At 44.6% G+C, this 22,997-nt stretch overlaps 1 protein-coding gene across 6 annotated transcripts in view; it reads left to right on the forward strand.

Annotated features, from left to right (window-relative positions):
- LOC310690566 (charged multivesicular body protein 3) overlaps positions 1-22,997 on the forward strand; it is a 38,786-nt gene that overhangs the window by 8,014 nt on the left and 7,775 nt on the right. For 4 of the 6 annotated variants that reach the window (XM_083469777.1, XM_083469775.1, XM_083469774.1 and 1 more), the window contains exons 3-5: positions 2,757-2,896; positions 12,747-12,862; positions 14,065-16,107. In XM_083469777.1, coding sequence (XP_083325903.1) covers positions 2,757-2,896; positions 12,747-12,862; positions 14,065-15,604 — 1,796 coding nt within the window. In that variant the 3' untranslated portion in view covers positions 15,605-16,107. Of the gene's footprint in view, positions 1-2,756; positions 2,897-12,746; positions 12,863-14,064; positions 16,108-18,237; positions 18,396-21,774; positions 21,836-22,997 lie in introns of those variants that run through there. The other 2 variants (XM_083469779.1, XM_083469778.1) reach the window with 2 other exon arrangements.

The raw sequence follows: 22,997 nt of genomic DNA on the forward strand, positions 1-22,997 counted from the left end.
TTTAACCAAACTGAATAGGAATTGCTTTGGTGAAAACAAGCAAAGCTCTGGTTGTGCATTTTTCTCCTTTGACTTAGTTTAAGCGTTTGCATCTTATAAAAGGTATGCTATTGTCAGAAAATAAATTTTAAAAAAGCAGAACGTCCCATATCATGAAAATAGGATATTTCAGCACTTAAGCACCATATTAGTTTTTGCTCCTACAGGTTGGTTTCTCTTCTGGAATTTATCCACCAACGTTTGTAAAAGCGTCATGGAATAGCTGGGATTGATAGGTGTGCAATAATTTTACACTGCATATTTGGCTTTGGCTCAGGCTCCTATCCCTGCAATGAAATAACCAACTGGAGCTATGCTGAATTTTCACCCCATACATTTTTAAGGCAGAAAGCAGGGTTTGGGAGAAGTTTAATGAACACCTCCTCTCTTGGATTTTTTTTTTAAAAACCCTCTTTCCTGAACAGTTTGCTGCCATTTTTAAAAGGGGGGGCGGGGCGGGGAACTTAAGTGTTCCTAACCAGCTAGCAGTTACATTGTCCCAGTGATATGATGCTCTCACCTTGATTATCAGATTGGATTACATGATTGCCTTGGAAATAAATCCTTGCTTAAAAGAGAGGAGAAGCACAGAGGCTTCATGTTGAGAAAATGGTCAGTTGTTAAATGTTGCAGGGCTTCCTATACTCACTATCAATGGGTGAACCTGTTTGCTCCATTTTGCAGGGCTTCCTGCAAAGAATCACCAAAATCACCGTATTTTTCTCTCTCTATAAGACGCACCAGACCATAAGACGCACCTAGTTTTTGGAGGAGGAAAACAAGAAAAAAAATATTCTGAATCTCAGAAACCAGAATAGCAAGAGGGATCGCTGCGCAGTGAAAGCAGCAATCCCTCTTGCTGTTCTGGCTTCTGGGATAGCTGCACAGCCTGCATTCGCTCCGTAAGACGCACACACATTTCCCCTTACTTTTTAGGATGTAAAAAGTGAGCCTTATAGAGCAAAAAATCCAGTAGGTGCGGTATATTTTTCCGGGAGAAAGGGTTTTGTTTTGTTTTGTTTTTTGCAGAATGCTCATACTGCCCTTATTTCAGCTCGGCGATAATATTCAACCCCTTCCAAGGACCTGCATGCAGATTCTTTCTTTTCCACTGCGTTTCTTAGCTTTCAGGCTAAAGAGGGAATTTCGCATTACATGCTAGGGGAATCCAAAACCTGTGTTGACTTCTCTGACTGGGCAGCCTTGGCTGCAAATGGGTAAATTGTGTCATGGACCTTGCAGACCCAAGCGACACCAGCTCAAAAGAGGGGTGGTGTAACTACTAGAAGTGGGAGAATTAGGGAGAGCAGGCTTTTTAATGGGCCAGTACCCACAATGGGAGACGCGGGTGGCGCTGTGGGTTAAACCACAGAGCCTAGGACTTGCTGATCAGAAGGTCGGCGGTTCAAATCCCCGCGACGGGGTGAGCTCCTGTTGCTCAGTCCCTGCTCCTGCCAACCTAGCAGTTCGAAAGCATGTCAAAGTGCAAGTAGATAAATAGGTACCGCTCCAGCGGGAAGGTAAACGGCATTTCCGTGCGCTGCTCTGGTTCGCCAGAAGCGACTTAGTCCTGCTGGCCACATGACCCGGAAGCTGTACGCCGGCTCCCTCAGCCAATAAAGTGAGACGAGCACCACAACCCCAGAGTCATCCACGACTGGACCTAATGGTCAGGGGTCCCTTTACCTTTACCCACAATGGGGCTTCCACATAATTGCATTCAAGTTTGAGTGCACTTTGGGTATATTATATCTCTAATCATTGCTAACAACCCTTAAAGTGTATCTACCCTGTATTTTGGTAGCAGAGGAATGGGGACTGGGGCTCTGAGATCAGTGGCCAGCGACCATCTGATGAGGTTTGAGTTGGAGACGTGCGCTGTTGGCAGTTATGCTGCCCCAGCCCTCAAGGTTTTGGATTGCTTCAGGTGCAGCAATATATTGTTTGCCTTAATTTATCAGGCATTTGCAGGAACTCTTCAGTCCTTCATAAACTGAAGGGCTGCCTATAAAGCTTTGGGCTGGTTTATATAAATGGTCTGCTTTAATTAAATTAGAATAAATATTTCTCTGCACTGTATTTTCTGGCGTATAAGACTACTTTTTAACCCAGGGAAATCTCAAAAGTCGGGGGTCGTCTTATATGCAGCTCCCGCAGCAACTCCCCACCAAATGATAAAATGACAGCAAATTAAATCAGAGGACACCAAGCTCTCTAGATAAAGCAGAAATACGCTTGCAAATTGGCCCCAGAAGCCGCCAACCACTGGGAAGTGGAGCGGATTTCTGAGCTGGACTGGAGACTGGTTTTTTAAATTTTTATTTGATGTGCGTTGGAAGAGGGGTAGTCTTATACGGCGAGTATATCCCAAACTCTATATTTTAACTGGAAAAGTTGGGGGGGTCATCTTATACGCCCAGTCGTCTTATACGCCGGAAAATATGGTAGGTGTTCCAACTACCGTAATTGTATTTTACATGACCTTCCCCCACTATGCAACTGAGTGGCATTTTAACTCAAATTGAAAGCATTGGCAATCTTTATCACTTTGGAGTTTGCTTTACAAGCAGCATATGTTGTATGTTCGTAGATTTTCCTCTTAAAAAGTAGTTAGCCGTCTCCCAACAATATCTATTCTGCTGCTGTTCCGGAATCCTTTTGGCAATTGCGACCTTCGGCATTTACTGTAATGAGTGTTCCTTTGTTTGTTTACATAGGAGACCTGATGGAAGGCGAACTTTATTCTGCTCTCAAGGAAGAGGAAGCCTCTGAGTCTGTTTCCAGCACAAACTTCAGTGGGGAAATGCACTTTTATGAGCTGGTAGAAGATACGAAGGATGGTATCTGGCTAGTGCAGGTACTAAATACATTATTTTTAACAGTGAAACGAGCCCCTGAGTTGGTTCACATTTCCTGTAGTGTACTTATCCCAAAGGCGCAGTGTGTGGTATACATGAAGATGATGCTACATTACTGCCCACTCAGATGGGCAGTAAAATTATTATTATTATTATTATTATTATTATTATTATTATTATTATTATTACACAACTAAAGCTGCAATCCAAAACACATTTTCTGGAAAGCCTGCCCCCTTGAAGCAAGACTTGCTTCGCAATAGACATACAGTGGTACCTCAGGTTAAGTACTTAATTCGTTCCGGAGGTCCGTTCTTAACCTGAAGCACCACTATAGCTAATGGGGCCTCCTGCTGCTGCCACGCTCCCAGAGCACAATTTCTGTTCGCATCCTGAAGCAAAGTTCTTAACCCGAGGTACTATTTCTGGGTTAGCGGAGTCTGTAACCTGAAGCGTATGTAACCTGAAGCGTATGTAACCCGAGGTACCACTGTACTTAAAATTGGGCTGCAAATGTCATGGCTTTGCTTTGAGTAAGTAGAATCTGTACTACTCATCTAGGATCAAAGAGGTGCCATTCTTTGTTTTCCACGAAGTTGTTGCGCATGAAAAGAGGCTAGCTGCTTGATCCTGTGCACATTTACTAGGGAGTAAGTCCCATTGAATTCAGTGAGTTTTGCTCCCAGGTAAATGTACATAAAATCGCTGATAAGGTGTTCGTCAACTCCAGTCAATCATTCAAGGCCTTTCATTTTTATATCACCGTTTGCTTGTGCTGTTTCACATTTCCCTGTGCATCCTGCCTCAGTACAGTGGTGCCTCGCAAGACGAAAAGAATCCGTTCTGTGATTCTCTTCGTCTAGCGGTTTTTTCGTCTTGCGAAGCAAGCCCATTGACGGATTAGTACTATTAGCGGCTTTTAGCGGCTTTTAGCGGCTTATCGGATCAGCTGATAAGCGGCTTAGCAGCTTAGAAAAAGGGGGGGATAAGGAAAAAAACACCGCAGGAACTCGCAAGACATTTTCGTCTTGCGAAGCAAGCCCATAGGAGATTTGTTTTGCGAAGCACCTCCAAAACGGAAAACTCTTTCGTCTAGCGAGTTTTCCGTCTTGCGAGGCATTCGTCTTGCGGGGCACCACTGTACCAGCTTTTCCTCTGGATTATTCTTCACAATCGGTTTCCCGATTTTAATGAGCTGCAAGGGGTTGTATAGCACAAATGAGCCGGTGTGAATTCGCATTACAGTGAACTTTTCCTCCTTGTCTCACATCCACTGAGTTGGAGATATGTTTGTTCTGGAATTCTGTTCTGTCCCTGTAAATGGGTATTAGCGCAAAGTTTTTTTAGCTGCTGGCTTTCAGTTGCCTTTTTCTAGGGTGGCAGCTGGGTCACACAAAATCAGTATTACCTAAAAGCATCCAAGCGCCATATTTCACTCAAGACGCTTCAAAAACATGTTTTGTCGCAAACCTTTACAAAACGTTTCTGATGGTAGTAATGCAAACACCAGCACCCTGTGGGGTATGATGCACACTTTACTCCTTCCTAAAGGTAAAGGGACCCCTGACCATTAGGTCCAGTCGTGACCGACTCTGGGGTTGCGGTGCTCATCTCGCTTTGTTGGCCGAGGGAGCCGGCGTACAGCTTCCGGGTCATGTGGCCAGCATGACTAAGCCGCTTCTGGTGAACCAGAGCAGCGCACGGAAACGCCGTTTACCTTCCTGCCGGAGCGGTACCTATTTATCTACTTGCACTTTGATGTGCTTTCGAACTTCTAGGTTGGCAGGAGCAGGGACCGAGCAACGGGAGCTCACCCCGTTGCGGGGATTCGAACCGACAACCTTCTGATCAGCAAGTCCTAGCCTCTGTGGTTTAACCCACAGCTCCACCCACGTCCCTTTTACTCCTTCCTACCTCCACCCTAAACCAGTCTTCTTCCATCTACATTGGCTAGTGGTACTTCAGGTGAAGCTTATAAAATAACCATCCTTCCCAACACCTGAACAGTGTTATTTTAAGATTCCACTGCATTATGTCATTCTGGCTATAATAGTGTAGGAAAGGTTTGTGGCTTATTGCCTTTTCCTGCTTTTCAATGTAAGAAAATTGCAGCAGCAGAAGACACAGGGCACCTGAAACACTCAAGATGGAATGCTGGCAAGGCATGATTTTTCCAGTTTTATTTCTATCTTGTCTTTCATGAAGATGAAGCAGCTGAAATAGGGAGAGGGCTTCCCGTTTTCTTACGGTCCTTTCGTCATTTACATGCTTAGAGAGACTCTTTAGTGTTATTGTGGCACATTTCCATTTTTCTTTTCAGTGTACTTCATGTGCAGATAACTTTAATTTACACTTACAGATAGGTAGCCGTGTTGGTCTGCCATAGTCAAAATAAAAAAATTCCTTCCAGTAGCACCTTAAAGACCAACTAAGTTAGTTCTTGGTATGAGCTTTCGTGTGCATGCACACTTCTTCAGATACACTGAAACAGAAGTAATACCCCTCCCTACCTTCTCACTATATAGAAGGATCTGGCAACTTCTGTTTCAGTGTATCTGAAGAAGTGTGCATGCACATGAAAGCTCATACCAAGAACTAACTTAGTTGGTCTCTAAGGTGCTACTGGAAGGATTTTTTAAATTTTAATTTACACTGTACTGGAGAGCATCTTTGTTCATAGTTTTATAAACCCATTTTTATTGCTCCATTTCCTTCTGTAGTGCATTCCTTTGCAAAAGGCCCTCTCAGACGCAGGTTGCTAGCAAAAAGTTGGGAAGTTTTGGAAATCTGGGAGATTCAGGACGGGACAAACACCTTTGCACAAGCTCATGGTTAAATTATGGAATGTACTATCACAAGATTTGGCAGTGGCCACCAATTTAAGGCAGCTTTAAAAGGAGATTAGGCAAATTTGTGTAGGATAAGTTATCTGTGGCTCTGAGTAGCGATGGTTGAGAGACCTGATGGCATGACGCTAAAATGCATGTCTTGTTTGTGGTCTTCCCATCTGGTTGGCCACTGTAGGAAACAAGATTCTGGGCTAGTTAAGCCTTTCGTCCAGTCCAGCAGGGGTTGCCTTGTGTTCTTAATGCTGTTAGCGCAGTCCCCAGTGTTCAAACAGTAATGAAAATAGCACTGAGTTCCCCACCATTCCATTCATAAAATTGATGCCACCATGCATTTGCTGGCAGGCTGTCAGCATGCCAACAGCCACTCAGGAGACAGCAAGGTGGACTGAAGCCCAGAACACTCTTCTTACGGGTTGGGGAAACACTGCAATATTTTGTTGCAGGTCCCACTATTTTTTAAAAAAAATAATTATACCTGTGTGCATAGTCGTGTTATGTGGGCCTATACCTGAAATCATTTCTACTGTGTAAGGTAAAGGTAAAGGGACCCCTGACCATTAGGTCCAGTCGTGGCCGACTCTGGGGTTGCGGCGCTCATCTCACTTTACTGGCCGAGGGAGCCAGCGTACAGCTTCCGGGTCATGTGGCCAGCATGACTAAGCCGCGAACCAGACCAGCACACAGAAACGCCGTTTACCTTCCTGCCGGAATGGTACCTATTTATCTACTTGCACTTTGCCGTGCTTTTGAACTGCTAGGTTGGCAGAAGCAGGGACCGAGCAACGGGAGCTCACCCTGTCACGGGGATTCGAACCGCCGACCTTCTGACCGGCAAGCCCTAGGCTCTGTGGTTTAACCCACAGTGCCACCCACGTCCCTTTCTACTGTGTACAGAACAGCAAAACCTCCTTGATGCTCACATTTCCCCTATATTTTAATGTGGCAGCTCTTTGCCATCAGGATAGTATAACTTTTGAGATGCTTAGAACTGGGATAGCAGCAACTGTTGAGCTTTTAGTTCTAAAATACCTTAGAAGCATTTCCCTTCACACAGCAGTGGGACGTGCTTCTGAGGTGCAAAATTTCCCAAGTTTAAAAACCAGAGAAGCATTCACTTTTGCAAAACTTCACTTCGCAATAGCGTGCAACTAGAACACTGTGTAGCAAGCTGAAAAGAAAAAGTTCTGCAAATAATTAACTGGCTGTAACAGTAGATCTGTTTTCCTCCCATTTATAAATGATGCCTTTCTGTTGGGAAACTTCATTCAGTGCAAAGAATAAAACTGCAGTGGTATTCAGTTGGCACAATGACAGTTGACTGACACCTAATGTAGCTTTTGGAATGGTGACCGAAGAGGCAAACATTTGTTGATTCTTTTTATGTTAAAACACATTGTCCTCTTAACAGCCTTGTGTTGTTGTTGTTTTCTATTCTGGAGAGAGATGTAATCATGGCTTTTCGGGATGTTGAACTTTCTGGGTGTAGTGTTGGTTTCTCTGTGTTCTGGTTTGCGTTCTCCATTCCTGCCATTTTAGCAGCGGCAGCAATTCATCCAGAAGAACTGGAGATCTAAAAGGAAGTCTTAAAATTATTACTCGACCAATCAGCTTTCAATCACGTGACACATTCCTAAAATAGTCAAAAAGTATGTGGAAACTGCAGGGCACAGTGACTCATGCATGATCAGTCATGTCATTTAAATTGCCTGTAAGGCAAAGCAAACGCCTGCCTTTCATCCTCCCCACTCTTCTGCTTTTATCAATCCACATTCCCAAGTGGATGATAATCTGTATTAATATTATACTAAGGGACAATTTAGGCAGAAGCTGCAGTTTATCGCTGTGTGAACAAGCCATTACAGCAAGCCTTGGGCTTGCACACTCCTCCTGGTTTCCTCTGGCACGTGCCAGAAATATCCACTTTTGGTTTTAAAGCAGCCTGAATTCCCCATTACGTCCAAAGTTGGGAAGCTACGGTTGGTTAGCTGGTGCCTTAGCCAGGGCTCCTCAGGCTTTTCGGACTGGCGAACACATTTTGTTGTTGTTAGTGTTGTTAGCCGCCCTGAGCCTGGCTTTGGCTGGGGAGGGCGGGATATAAATAAAATTTATTATTATTATGACTTTTATTATTATTATTATTATTAGTTTTGAGAAAGTGCTGCAAGCAGCAGTCGCAAATTGACTTCCGTGGGGAGCATGGCATAACACGGCTGCCATGGGGTGTGGCATTGCACAGAATTAAAGAAAATACCGTCATCGCTGCTCCCCACGCATCTCAAACAGCCTCAGGCTTACCAAGGGATGTCAGCTATGTCCTGATGCCCCTGGTTGCAGAGATAAAGTGTTACTGTTTTCTAAAATACTAGGTGCTTAATTTTAAAAAATGAAAAGCAAGAATTTGAGGTTTATATGGTTCATCCCAGAAGCACCAAAGAAGGCCAGAATTATAAACCAGTGTTTGATCCTGGTTTGTTTAAAACAATATAAATAATAATAATAATAATAATAATAATAATAATAATAATAATATTTATTATTTGTACCCCGCCCATTTGGCTGGGTTTCCCCAGCCACTCTGAGTAGCTTCCAAGAAAGACAAAAAATACACTAAGATGTCACACATTAAAAACTTCCCTGAACAGGGCTGCCTTCAGATGTCTTCTGAATGTCAGGTAGTTGTTTATCTCTTTGACATCTGATGGGAGGGCGTTCCACAGGGCAGGTGCCACTACCGAGAAGGCCCTCTGCCTGGTTCCCTGTAGCTTGGCTTCTCACAGCGAGGAAACCACCAGAAGGCCCTCAGAGCTGGACCTCAGTGTCTGGGCAGAACGATGGTGGTGGAGACGCTCCTTCAGGTATACTGGGCCGAGGCCAGAGCTCGAGAGAGTTTGAGAGTTCTAAACCAGACTTCTCTACCCAGCGACTCCCAACTCCCACCAGCCCCAGCTTGATCATATCCAATGGTCAAGGATAATGGGAGTCAGTGTCCAGAACATCTGGTGGGCAGCAGGTTAAGGAAAGCTGCTGTAAAATAACCACACTTCCTGAGTTTGTCAAGTCATCTTCATTGGAATCTTTTGATCTGCTCCTTACATGTGAATGGCAAGAGCATGTGAGACCAAGGCTCAGGCTCAGTTTGGTTTATGAACATAATGCTAAGCTATGTTTTAGTGTTAGCATCTGAAGTGGTCCTTATTTATCCTGCAGTAACTTGTTCCATCAGGACATCTTAAACGGTATTCCTGTATTGGTCACACAGGGTTATTAAATATTATTGCTGCTATTTACTTATTTACTTTGTAAGCTGTTTAGTGGTTTGGTAATGTTAAGCAGTCTATAAATTGATTAGAAAAACAATTTCCCCAGCTTTTCTGTTGTGTTTGCTGCAGCAATATTTTTTTTACAATGTTTTAGCTATGTGCACAGCTGTCAACAGTGCACAGTGTCTGGAGGCGGTTGGAGGATGGATGGCGGCAAACAGATTGAGATTGAATCCCGACAAGACAGAAGTACTGTTTCTGGGGGACAGGAGGTGGGCAGGTGTGGGGGATTCCCTGGTCCTGAATGGGGTAACCGTGCCCCTGAAGGACCAGGTGCGCAGCCTGGGAGTCATTTTGGACTCACAGCTGTCCATGGAGGCACAGGTTAAATCCGTGTCCAGGGCAGCTGTGTACCAGCTCCATCTGGTACGTAGGCTGAGACCCTATCTGCCCGCAGACTGTCTCGCCAGAGTGGTGCATGCTCTGGTTATCTCCCGCTTGGACTACTGCAATGCGCTCTACGTGGGGCTACCTTTGAAGGTGACCCGGAAACAACAACTAATCCAGAATGCAGCAGCCAGACTGGTGACTGGGAATGGCCGCCGAGACCATATAACACCGGTCTTGAAAGACCTACATTGGCTCCCAGTACGTTTCCGAGCACAATTCAAAGTGTTGGTGCTGACCTTTAAAGCCCTAAACGGCCTCGGTCCAGTATACCTGAAGGAGCGTCTCCACCTCCATCGTTCTACCCGACACTGAGGTCCAGCACCGAGGGCCTTCTGGCGGTTCCCTCACTGCGAGAAGCCAAGTTACAGGGAACCAGGCAGAGGGCCTTCTCGGTAGTGGCGCCCTCCCTGTGGAACGCCCTCCCACCAGATGTCAAAGAGAACAACAACTACCAGAGTTTTAGAAGACATCTGAAGGCAGCCCTGTTTAGGGAAGCTTTTAATGTTTGATGTATCATAGTATTTTAATATTCTTTTGGAAGCCGCCCAGAGTGGCTGGGGAAACCCAGCCAGATGGGCGGGGTATAAATAATAAATTATTATTATTATTATTATTATCAACGTTTCCCTTTTTTAAAGGGAAATTCCCTTATTCTGAATAGGATTCCTCGCAAGAAAATGGAAAAGTTGACAGCTATGGCTATGTGGTGGTATTATTTCACAGTTCCGTTGAAATTTTGAACGCCCTACCAACAAAATTGACGATGAAATTCTAAAATCCTAGCTTGAAATAGTTTATGTAACAGATTATACTTGCAATAGCAGGCAGTTTAATTCATGGCCTATCACAGATATTCTAGGTTTCCCCAGTTTTTTCAGACCTTCACATTTGCATACATGAGAAATCGGCTCACATGCAGTACTCGAAACTCCCATTGTTCTAGGCACATTTTGCAACAGGAATTTCATTAGCGCAAGCAGTTTCTGAGCTCTGGGTTCAGTACCTCGCCTAAGATTTCAGATTAAAACTTCAGCGTGGAAGGAAAGGAGGACCTTTTTTTGCCTCCCCACTTCCAGCTACTCTCTGAAGACTGGAGAAGAGACCCTCTTAAGGATATAGGGGGCTGGTCAGGGGAAGGACTAGACCCATGTGAAAACTGAACATCATATTTTAGCTGCAGTTCATTCATTTTCAGCTATGTATTCTTGTTATTAAAAAAGCATGCCTAGACAGTCCATTGTAGCGCCCATAACCTAGATTTAAGGTGCCATTTAGCTCCTAGCTTTCATATCTCAGTTTCTCACACTCCTCATATGCATGGAGCATTCCTGCAGCGGGCTTATGGAGAATTCTGTGAGACGTAGCTAGATTTAATAGATGGTCAAATGGCCATTCAAGAGAAACCTACATGGATAACTTGTTTGTACAAGTTGTGTTCAAATGTATGTGTGCGCAAGAATTGTGCCAGGGATTATTCCGTGGCTACAAACCATTAAAGATTTTCCAGATTGGTTCTGAATGTGCCTCGTGAAAGATTTGCAGAACTCTGCGTTTCAGTTCTTCCCGGGTTTTTGACATGATAGAGATTTATTGCTGATTGCTAGGATCACAAAGTGTGCATGTTGACCAATTGGCTTCTTTAAAAAACAAGAAACGCAAAGCAGTTGTTTGGAATCATGTGTGGCAATGTCCCGTTGGGCACAAGTATAAGGTTCCCAGATGTCTCCGTTTCCCGGGGACAGTCCCCGGATTTATTTGAAATTTGAAATACTTTATTGTCACTTGTACAACTTGTATATAGTGAGATTACACAAGCACCCCCCACTCAGATCTCTTAGTCTTAATTCCCCTCGTTTACTGATGCACACCCACCAAACCCAAAAGTCAGTTGCCCTGTTGTTATCTTTTCATTCAGCAGCCTAACAACCCATGGATAGAAGCTGTTCTTTACCCTGTTGGCACGACTAATCGTGCTTCTATAGGGCAGGAGATCAAGAAAGTGCCGGCCAGGGTGTGAATCATCCCTGAGAATTTCCCTCACTCTTCTTGAGGCAACGTTCTTCTGCTATTTCATCCAGCGGATTCACGGGACAGCCCATAATATCTTGTGCTGTATTCACTACCCTCTGTAGGCACTTCCTATCAGTTGATGTCAAACCAGCGTACCACACCGTGATGCAGTATGAAAGGACACTTTCTATTGTTGACCGGTAGAAGGAGATCATCAAATGTTGATTGACATTGTTCTTCTGCAATACTCTGAGGAGATGGAGTCTCTGTTGGGCTTTCTTAACCACCTGGGTTGTATTTATTTTCCAAGTAAGGTCTTCACTGAGATAAACTCCTAGGAATTTAAAGGAAGAGACTCTCTCCACACAGCCCTCCCCAATGTACAGTGGGGCTAGTTCTCCTCTCTTCCTCCGAAAGTCCAACACCATCTCCTTTGTCTTGCTGATATTAAGGTGCAAGTTGCTCCCTAGGCACCATGTAGATATTTTTTGGACCTCCCCTCTATACGCTGATTCGTCTCCACCTGTTATTAAACCCATTATGGTGGTGTCATCTGCAAACATAATAATTGAAGAAGACAGGTCAGATGATACACAATCGTATGTATGCAATGAATACAGGTAGGGACTTAGCACACAAATCAGTCCTCTGACAATCTCTGCAGTGGTACCTCGAGTTACAAACACTTCGGGTTACAAACTCCACTAACCCAGAAGTAGTACCTTGGAATGCGAACTTTGCCCCAGCATGAGAATGGAAATTGCGTGGCGGCAGCGGGAGCCCCAATTAGCGAAAGCGCACCTCAGGTTAAGAACGGTTTCGGGTTAAAAACGGACCTCTGGAACAAATTAAGTTTGTAACTCGAGGTACCACTGTATTTAGTGAAGTTGAAAAGTGTCCCCGGATTAATTGAAAAAAATCTGGTAACCTTACACAAGTAACTACCCATGGACTCTGGCTTTTGTTCCACAGTAATTGCGTTTCCCTGATTATTCACCCCACCCCACCCCCGGCAGAGTTACACTTAGAACTTTCTTGGGTAAACTCTAGTAATGTTGGTGATAAGCATTTTTACGGCGGGAACATACGTGTTTGGTTTTTCCACAAATGGGAGTGTTATCAGAAGCCACTGTGGTAACGTCTAAAAGTATAAAACTTGAATAGAAGTATAAAAATAAAAATAAATAATGAAAAGTCATGCACAAACCAGTTTGCTAGATGGTGCTCTTTAAATGTGCAGCTTCTCATACAAAGTTTTTTTATTACTGTTTGAAAAACAGGTCATAGCAAACGATAGAAGCCCTCTAATGGGAAGAGTCCACTGGGAGAAAATGGTGAAGAAAGTCTCGCGGTTTGGTATACGAACAGGCACTTTTAACTGCTCCAGTGACCCCAGGTATGTTCTTGAAGTTGTTGTAGTGGGTTTTGCCTCTATAACGTGGTACCACCTGTAATGTTGACTGCTTCCTGAACACCCTGTTGAAAAGCAGTATAGAAATATCATTTATTTTCTGACATAAGCAATACAGGAAAAGGAGAAGAAAACTGACAAAACGACAATATGTGATAGTAGGTCATAATATATCGGTACATATGCACGAATAAAATATTCACAGTTTCCATAAACTTATGAAGATAATTCCTATAGATTAGACAATATTAAAATATTGTTAATGCAGAAATAATTTCTCTGTTCACTGGCTTTGCTCAATAGCCAGCAATGGCAGCAGAAAATTCCTGAATGACTCACATGCTCCTTTTCCTTGCTTCTAGACCCCAATGGAATGGGGGTTGTATGTTTTCTCTGTGTCTAAATTCATGCCGTGAATTGGTAGAAGAGCAGCCCTAATTATAATTTCACGAGCAATTTCATGAGCAGCTCTGCTACTGTATTCGATTTCAGACAGTTTCGCTCGCAGTGGTTAAAAGACCGTGCTGAAATTCCTAATTGCCTGCTACGGAATACGAATTTCTCCATTTCATAATACAGTGGTGCCCCGCAAGACAAATGCCTCGCAAGACGGAAAACCCGCTAGACGAAAGGGTTTTCCGTTTTGGAGGTGCTTCGCAAAATGAATTTCCTATGGGCTTGCTTCGCAAGACGAAAATGTCTTGCGAGTTCCTGCGGGGGTTCCCCCCCCCCCTTTTCCCAAGCCGCTAATCCGCTTATCAGCTGATCCTAAGACGCTGATCCGCTAAGCCGCTTAACAGCTGATCCGCTAAGCTGCTTATCAGCTGATCCGCTAAGCCGTTTAACAGCTGATCCGCTAAGCCGCTAATAGCGCTAATCCGCTAAGCCGCTAATGGGCTTGCTTCGCAAGATGGAAAAAACCGCAAGACGAAGAGACTCGCGGAACGGATTCTTTTCGTCTTGCGAGGCACCACTGTACACAAAGAAGGTTGTGATCCCTGTTCAAGTTGCTGGATGTTTGCTGCTTCTACTGCAAACAAAATGCTTCTATATAGATGTCCATCACATCTGCAAATGTTTGCAAGACCTCTTTAATTCTGGAGTGCTTAAGTTCAGTGCGGCAAATGAGAGTGAAAACTCTTTCTTTTCCAAACATTCCTTGATTTAACCCAATGTTTTCATTGTAGATACTGCAGGAGAAGAGGCTGGGTGAGATCCACGTTAATCATGTCCGTTCCACAAACTAGTACGTCCAAAGGGAAAGTGATGCTGAAAGAATACGGTGGGCGTAAAATCGAGACGGAGCATATTTTCAAATGGATAACAGCCCATGCAGCTTCCCGGATCAAAACAATCTTCAAATCGGAACACTTGAAGGAAGAATGGAACAAAAGTTATCAGTATAGGGTGAAAATATACCTGTTTGCAAAGTTAGACCAGCCTCCAGCTTTCTTCTCTGCACTAAGTGTAAAGTTTACTGGCAGAGTTGAGTTTATTTTTGTGAATGTAGAAAACTGGGACAACAAGAGTCACATAGCAGAGATGGGCATCTATAAGACACCATCCTACATACTTAGAACTCCCGAAGGAATTTACAGGTATGGGAATAATACTGGCGAATTTATTTCCCTCCGTGCCATGGACTCCTTCTTGCGTTCCTTACAGCCAGAAGTTAATGATTTATTTGTTTTAAGCTTGGTATTAGTTAACTTAATGGCTTGGATGGACCTATTTATCACTCAGGGTGCTACTATCAAGCGCTTCGTTGTTCTCATAAGCACTTTAGGGACCTATAATTCTCTACTAATTATTTCTTGGCTACCAGTCTTGGGTTTTTTGCAGTTACCTTATTTAGACAGTTTCTATGAATACAGTTTAAAACTCTTCCGGTATTCAAATACAACAGCCCTAGCCTCATGGGTGAGAGCTGACTGGATATTTTACTCTTCACACCCTGCCTTGTTCCTCAGCACTTACCTAGGCCATGGGTTATTAATAGATTACTTTGAGAAAAAGAGACGGCACAATAACAACAGCGACGAAGTCAATGCCAACAACCTAGAGTGGCTATCTAGCCTTTGGGACTGGTACACTAGCTATCTGTTCCACCCTATCACTTCGTTTCAGCGCTTCCCCTTTGAATCTGATTGGGATGAAGACCCAGACCTTTTCCTTGAGCGCTTAGCTTTCCCCGATTTGTGGCTCCACCCCCTGATACCAACTGATTACATTAAAAACTTGCCCATGTGGCGATTTAAATGCGCCGGCGGGCATTCCGAAGAGGAGATGATGGAGCTCTCTCAAAGCGAAAGCGAGTCGGATAGCGAATGCAAAGATGCCTCGATAAGCGGCTGGGCGGTAGCCGAGGACGAGCAAAGCGCCCTTCAGAGCCCTTGCGAAGGGGAGCCCTCTTGCAATGGCGAGACCTGTTCGTGTGCCAAAGCCAGGTCATATGGCTCACAAAGCTCCACGGAAGATACGGAGCCCGACTGGTCCGTCTGGCCTGCTGGTATGTTGCACTGTACGGAATGTGTCGTGTGTCTAGAGAATTTCAGAAACGGATGCTTGTTGATGGGCTTACCGTGCGGCCACGTCTTTCACCAGAATTGCATTGTGGTGTGGCTGGCCGGGGGTCAGCACTGCTGCCCGGTTTGTAGATGGGCCTCTTACAAGAAAAAGAAGCCATATCCGCGTCAGCAGCTGTTGTCAAACCATAGCCCGTCTTAGGTGTGTGCTGATAATGTCCTTTGTAACCTTCCTACATATTTACTGCTTGCCATTTAAATGTTAGTCACAAAACAGACCTTGTGGTTTAAAAGTTTTAGTTTAAATGTTAGTGCAGTGAAGTAAAAAATAAACATGATGCTAATGTCGACGACAGAATCATTTGGTTGCCTTGTATGTTGAAATAATGAATACGTATTGTACAATGACACCTTTCCTTTTACAGCATTTGGAAGTTTTAAAAAGTTTAACATTTTCCGTTTGCTTTTTTTTTGTAAGCACAAAAATCATATATATTTGTCAACAAAAGTATATTTCAGGAAATGTTTTAACATGACAGGATAGGCTATGGGTGAACATGGAAATTTTAACATACAATAATTGTTTTATTTAAATGTTTCTTCTTTTAGAGTTTGTTCAGCACACCTTTGTTGAATAATGTATGGTCTGTGAGAATACATTTAAAAACAAATCCATGAAAATAAATTATTTTAAAAGAAGGTTAATAATTTGTCCTATCAATCGTTCCATTGGCGCTTTTGTACCTGTGCTTCACTTGGTCTTCAACTCAAAATATAATTTTACTTCTTATGCTTGCATCCTACACTTTCTTTAAGAAATCTGGAACTTATTGTAAGGTTACCAGACGTTCCTGGGGACAGTCCCTGGATTTACACAGCAGTCCCCATACAAAATCCATTGAAGTTGAAAAGGGTCCCTGGATTCATTGAAAAAAAATCTGGTAACCTTAACTTACTAAGGTTTCTCAGGCAGAATATATCCATTTCCTAAATGCTTCCAGACCTATCTCTTGATTTGACTTTCATGTACATTAATAGTGCTTTATTAATTTCAAATATGAAATACAGTAGTACATCGGGCTACATACACTTCAGGTTACATACGCTTCAGATTACAGACTCCACTAACCCAGAAATAGTACTCAGGTTAAGAACTTTCCTTCAGGATGAGAACAGAAATCAAGCTCCAGTGGCGCGGTAGCAGCAAGAGGCCCCATTACCTAAAGTGGTGCTTCAGGTTGAGAACAGTTTCAGGTTAAGAACAGACCTCCAGAACAAATTAAGTACTTAACCCGAGGTACCACTGTATAAAACTTCATCAGCCACTATTTATACATTTCTGTCCTACCTAATTAGTTCTTATTGACATCCATCTGTCTTGAGAGACAATGAAGTTCGTCTCTATGGGTGAAGTCAAACCACTGTATTAGCAGCACCGAAGTGATCTTCCTAGGGTGCAAGCCTGGGCACTTACACCCCGGGCAAGAACGTTGTTGCCTACACAATTTATTTATATTTCTTAAGGCATGCTTGTTCTATCTCCACTGTGCAGGTTCAAGGCAAAAATGTCTCTGAACAATCCACCATTTTCTCCTTATACAGGATATTGATCAGCGGTCAGTGCTGAGTCATGTCATATTATGAATGTAAAACAAATCAGAATAGGTTAGACCTTTTCAGTTACTGTCCTTTTGAAAGGCTCCAATCTGTCATGTGAATGCCCTTTGCCTAGCACGGGGCTAGAAGAATTCAAAGGCTAATGTATATGGGTGTCTATTCATTTCAATGGGAGTTCATTGTGTGCAAATTTCAAATGGACTACAGTGGTACCTCGGGTTACATACACTTCAGGTTACATACACTTCAGGTTACATACGTTTCAGGTTACAGACTCCGCTAACCCAGAAATAGTGCTTCAGGTTAAGAACTTTGCTTCAGGATGAGAACAGAAATCGTGCTCTGGCGGCGCAGCAGCAGCAGGAGGCCCCATTAGCTAAAGTGGTGCTTCAGGTTAAGAACAGTTTCAGGTTAAGTGCGGACCTCCGGAACGAATTAAGTACTTAACCCGAGGTACCACTATTGGTTAAACAGTTGAAGGGGGAGTCACAGTTGACCAAGAACAACAAACAAAAAACCCCAAGTCAAATCTGGTGAATATAATTCAAAATTATCCAAGTGCCAATATTATCCTCCAAAGCAAAATTCTAAAATAATCAATTGCCGGTCCCTATTTTAATAACGAGTGACATTTTATTTTCTCTGGTCCCTTATGTGTCTTGCACCAGCTTATGAACCTGAAACTACAATACTGCCTCCATTCATCTGGGACCTGTCCCACTGGGGCTTATATCTGAGTACACGTGTAAGCGTCACATAGGTGCTTAATGAGGTCTGAACTGGGGGGTGTGTGCTCTCCTCCTTTGGAGCTTTTTAAGCAGAGGCTGGATGGCCACCTGTCAGGCATGATCTAACTCAGAGACCTGCATCGCTCGGGGTTCGACTAGATGACCCTTAGGGGTCCCTCCCAACTCCACGAGTCTATGATTCTGTTCTATGGCATTGGGCAGCGTGGCTGCCTCCGGCGGCGGGGAGCGGCTTCCATCACCTGTCTGTCACTTGCGGGCAACCAACCAGGAAGCAGATCGGGGCTTCCGCGTCCCTAAGCTCCTCCCTGAAGCCAGCCTTTCCTGACTTCGGGTCCCCGGATGTTGTTGGCCTACAACTCCCATCATCCCCCAACGGCCAGTCCCGCTAGCAAGGGATGATGGGAGTTGTAGGCCAGCCGCTTCGGTTGAGGAAAAACGGCCTTGGACTAATCGGAGCGGCGGCTAATCACACCTTCTACCCACGTCGTCTCTATGGTGCGCGCCACTTCCTTGTTTCCCTGGGAGAGGGCCGGAAGCAGGAAGTAGCGCGTGGATGGGAGGACTTGGTGCTGCTGGCCGGAGATGGGGCTGTTCGGGAAGACCCAGGAGAAGCCGCCCAAGGAGCTGGTAAAGGCCGCTTGGAGGGAGGGAGAGGCTGGGAGAAGGGGCAGACTTTGGGAATAGGGCGCCCTGAGCGAGGACAAAGTTTGGCCTCTATCCTACTAAATATTTCTTATTTCCACAATAATTCCTTTTGGCACAGTTTATAAATACAGTGGTACCTCGGGTTACATACGCTTCAGGTTACATACGCTTCAGGTTACACACTCCACTAACCCAGAAATAGTGCTTCAGGTTAAGAACTTTGCTTCAGGATGAGAACAGAAATTGTGCTCCGGCGGTGCAGCAGCAGCAGCAGGAGGCCCCATTAGCTAAAGTGGTGCTTCAGGTTAAGAACAGTTTCAGGTTAAGAACGGACCTCCGGAACTAATTAAGTAGTTAACCTGAGGTACCACTGTATGGGCATTACTACTACTACTATTATTATTATTATTATTATTATTATTATTATTATTATTATTATTATTTGGCCTCTCGGTGCCTTGTGAGGGAGTCGTCCGCCACACCCCACCCCACCCCCGAAATCTGGTGCTGCTGGGATGAGCCGAGGCAGGAGTTTAATTTTTTTAATAATAATTTATTATTTAGACCCCCCCCCCCATCTGGCTGGGTTTCCTCAGCCATTACAGTGATACCTCGGGTTACAGACGCTTCAGGTTACAGACTCCACTAACCCAGAAATAGTACCTCGGGTTAAGAACTTTGCTTCAGGATGAGAACAGAAATTGCGCGGCGGCAGCAGTGGGAGGCCCCATTAACTAAAGTGGTGCTTCAGGTTAAGTACATGTTCAGGTTAAGAACAGACCTCCAGAATGAATTAAGTACATAACCAGAGGTACCACTGTATTCATTTATTACATTCACATGCCACCTTTATCTTCGAAGGAGCTGAAGGTGTGGTGTACGTGGTTCTCCTCCCCATTTCACCCCCACAACAACCCTGTGAAGTAGGTCAGGCTAAGACATGGGTAGGCAAACTAAGGCCCGAGGGCAGATGCGGCCCAAATGCCTTCTAAATCTGGCCCACAGACAGTCTGGGAATCAGCGTGTTTTTACATGAGTAGAATGTGTCCTTTTATTTAAAATGCATCTCTGGGTTATTTGTGGGGCATAGGAATTTGTTCTTTTTTCTTTTTCCTTTTCAAAATATAGTCCGGCTCCCCACAAGGTCTGAGGGACAGTGGACCAGCCCCCCTGTTGAAAAAGTTTGCTGACCCCTGGGCTAAGAGATGGTGACTGGCTTCCAAGGAGCTTCATGGGTCGGGTGGGGATTCGAACTCTGCTCTCCCAGGTCCTTGCCCGATGACGCTCTTAACCATTACACCACACGGGGGGGGGGGAGGCTGGGATGAGGATGGGCGTAGGGTTTGCACCTGCCTGACGGGTTGGTTGAGTAGCTGACACGCCTTCTGCGGGTCTGGGCATCAAGCCCCATGAAGGGCTTGCATGATTCACAAAACTGCAGAATTGGAAGGGGTCGGGTGGGGGTGTCATCCAGCCCAACCCCCTTGCAGTGCAGGGATCTCAGCTAATTTCCAGTCCCACATGGCAGAAAACACAGAGCGAGCCCCACTGAAATCAAAGGGGCTTCATTTAGTCTTAAGTAGATATGGTTGGGACGCGGGTGGTGCTGTGAGTTAAACCATAGAGCCTAGGACTTGCTGATTAGAAGGTCGGCGGTTCGAATCCCCGCGACGGGGTGAGGTCCCGTTGCTCGGTCCCTGCTCCTGTCAACCTAGCAGTTCGAAAGCACGTCAAAGTGCAAGTAGATAAATAGGTACTGCTCCGGTGGGAAGGTAAATGGCGTTTCCATGCGGTGCTCTGGTTCGCCAAAAGTGGCTTAGTCATGCTGGCCACATGACCCGGAAGCTGTATGCCAGCTCCCTCGGCCAATTCAGCGAGATGAGCGTCGCAACCCCAGAGTCGGCCACGACTGGACCTAATGGTCAGGGGTCCCTTTTCCTTTACCTTTAGATGTGGTTAGGATGACACTGTTAAGTCATTATCAACTGAAGTCCCATTGATGGTCTCTTCCAACTCTATGATTCTATGATTTCAACAGGTCTTCTCTAAGAATGACTGGCTGCTGTTCCCAGATGCTAAAAGCAGCAGATTCAGTGTCTCATCACTTGGCACTGCAGTAGGTTGGCTACTTATAGAATGTGGAAGTTTGGGCATCCCAGATTAAAATATAAGAGCCCTGCTGAGATAGAACAAAGGTGCAGCATCCTGTTTGAAGGCAATACCACTCTTCCATTGATGCTTCTCAGCAGTCGGTACAAACGTGTGTGTGTGTTTAATTGTTTTTTCACCTGTGTTTTATACTGTTCTTTTTTATCTATAAACCGCCTTGAGTCCTTGTCAAGGAAAAAGGCAGGGTGAAAATAAATATATAATGATAGTAATAAGGTGTGCAGGATGAATGGCAAAATCCATGCAACACTGGAGAAGCTTGAAGGATCCTCAATCACCTCACCCCACATTGCCAGGTTAACTCGAGAGATCGGAAAACATACATATCCCTGGTTGTCTTCTAACATAATAAGTGAACCTATTGAAATTAATGGGCATGTCTAACAGGGGTCCATTAATTACAGTGGGTCTACTCCGAGTAAATGGACACAGGTGGCACTGTGGGTTAAACCACAGAGCCTAGGACTTGCCGATCAGAAGGTCAGCGGTTCGAATCCCCGCGACAGAGTGAGCTCCCGTTGCTCGGTTCCTGCTCCTGCCAACCTAGCAGTTCGAAAGCATGTCAAAGTGCAAGTAGATAAATAGGTACCTCTCCAGTGGGAAGGTAAATGGCGTTTCTGTGCGCTGCCCTGGTTCTCCAGAAGTGGCTTGGTCATGCTGGCCACATGACCCGGAAGCTGTACACCGGCTCCCTCGGCCAGTAAAGCGAGATGAGAGCCGCAACGCCAGAGACGGCCACGACTGGACCTAATGATCGGGGTCCCTTTACCTTTACCTTACTCTGAGTAAATGTTAGTTGATTACAGCCACAAATGTGTTGATAATTCCAAATTTCTTCAAGTAATGTTTCACATTTATCTACATTAGGCTCACCATATACAGAGTTGCTCATTTGCCTTTATTAAAATCCTCTCTCATGTTGTCCGTCAGTAATGTTTACGTGTCAGTCAGTTTGACTATCGGGCTAATAATCAAAAGCCCTGACCCACAGATACTTGTTCTCAGGAACCAGCTACATGTTGCAGCTTTATATCAGGATCTATGGGCATGATCAATACTATCAGTTGCCCTGGGTTCAATGACCGCTATCCAAACAGCACTGATCATTCGGTTGGCGCTACCTAACTAGCTGGGCCACATCTTCAACCTCTGGGCAGGGCACAGTTTCAAATACCCTATCTTTCTTTTTCAGGTCAATGAGTGGTCATTGAAGATACGAAAAGAAATGAGGGTGATTGATAGACAGATTAGAGGTCTGTATTCTCTTGGGTTTTCTCTGAATTGCTCTTCTTTCAGATACCCCAAATAAACACCAGTAAGATTTTAAATGTTTTTAATAAACTTCAGCATATAGAACACAATTAAATGGTGTATAGCTTTTGCCCAGACACAGCTCTGATGACATATAGGAGCTGCTTGTATGGTATGGGTTTTGCTTTTGTATGGTTGGATCCCACAGCAAATGGTTAACATATCAGTGGGGAACTATGCTATATAGCTATTTATTATTCCACACACCAGCACACTTCCTTTGACGGAGGGCTCCCTGATTCGAATGTTCCCAGTGCAACCTGTGACCCAGTTAAAGGAGCCAACTCCTAGGGATTGAGGTCCCTTCCCCCCCCAAAAAAAATATTTGAGGGGCTGGGCCCCCCAAAATTGGTAGGCATTGCCATTCAAATGGTATACATGTGCCGCATCGTGCGATTGATTATATGGAGTGGGGCTTACCTGCCCCCCCATTTTATTCAAGTTGGCACTCCTGGACCCAATAATGCAAAAATCAGCACCCAAACTGTGCTGGCCTTTATCAGGCAGCCCATGGTGGCTTCTGCAGTGACCACTAAATGCATCTGCAAGGGATTAGAAGATGCTTGTTCTTTGCTTGGGAAATATGAGGGAGGGGGGGCTTATATCAAGAGAAAATATCAGTCAAAGCAGTGTTTGTATGCGGGATCTGAATATCAGTTTAAAGTTCATGTGGGATACCCTTATGCGGCTGTCGTTTTGACCTCACCTGGACCCTAATTGGGTTCTTGATGATTCCGTTGCATTTCCTTGGAACTAGAAATGAAGGGAGCAGAGGAAGCAAGCTTCGAGATTTCAGTCCAGGCACCCCCTGCCAGAAATACTGGGGGCACCATCCTCTAGAAAGTTCTCCTCTGCAAGCCCCTTTGAAATGAATGCAGGCTGTGCCAGCACTCAGCTCCCATTCATTGGAGTGGCACTTTTGCAGGGGAATTTCCTGGTGGCCCTTTGTATGGAAGGTTTTTAGTTGACTGGGCTTGAAATATTTAAAATGGAAGCAGCTGCCAGAAGGAACCTTTACACAAAGCTACATGTATAGCAAGTTATCCAAGCCTTTCAATAAGGAAATGTATACGAAGTTGTCGTAACTGTCCCCCAATGGTTGCA

Source organism: Podarcis liolepis (assembly GCF_965112155.1).
Source record: "Podarcis liolepis genome assembly, chromosome: 13".
NCBI classification, from domain to species: Eukaryota; Metazoa; Chordata; class Lepidosauria; order Squamata; family Lacertidae; genus Podarcis; species Podarcis liolepis.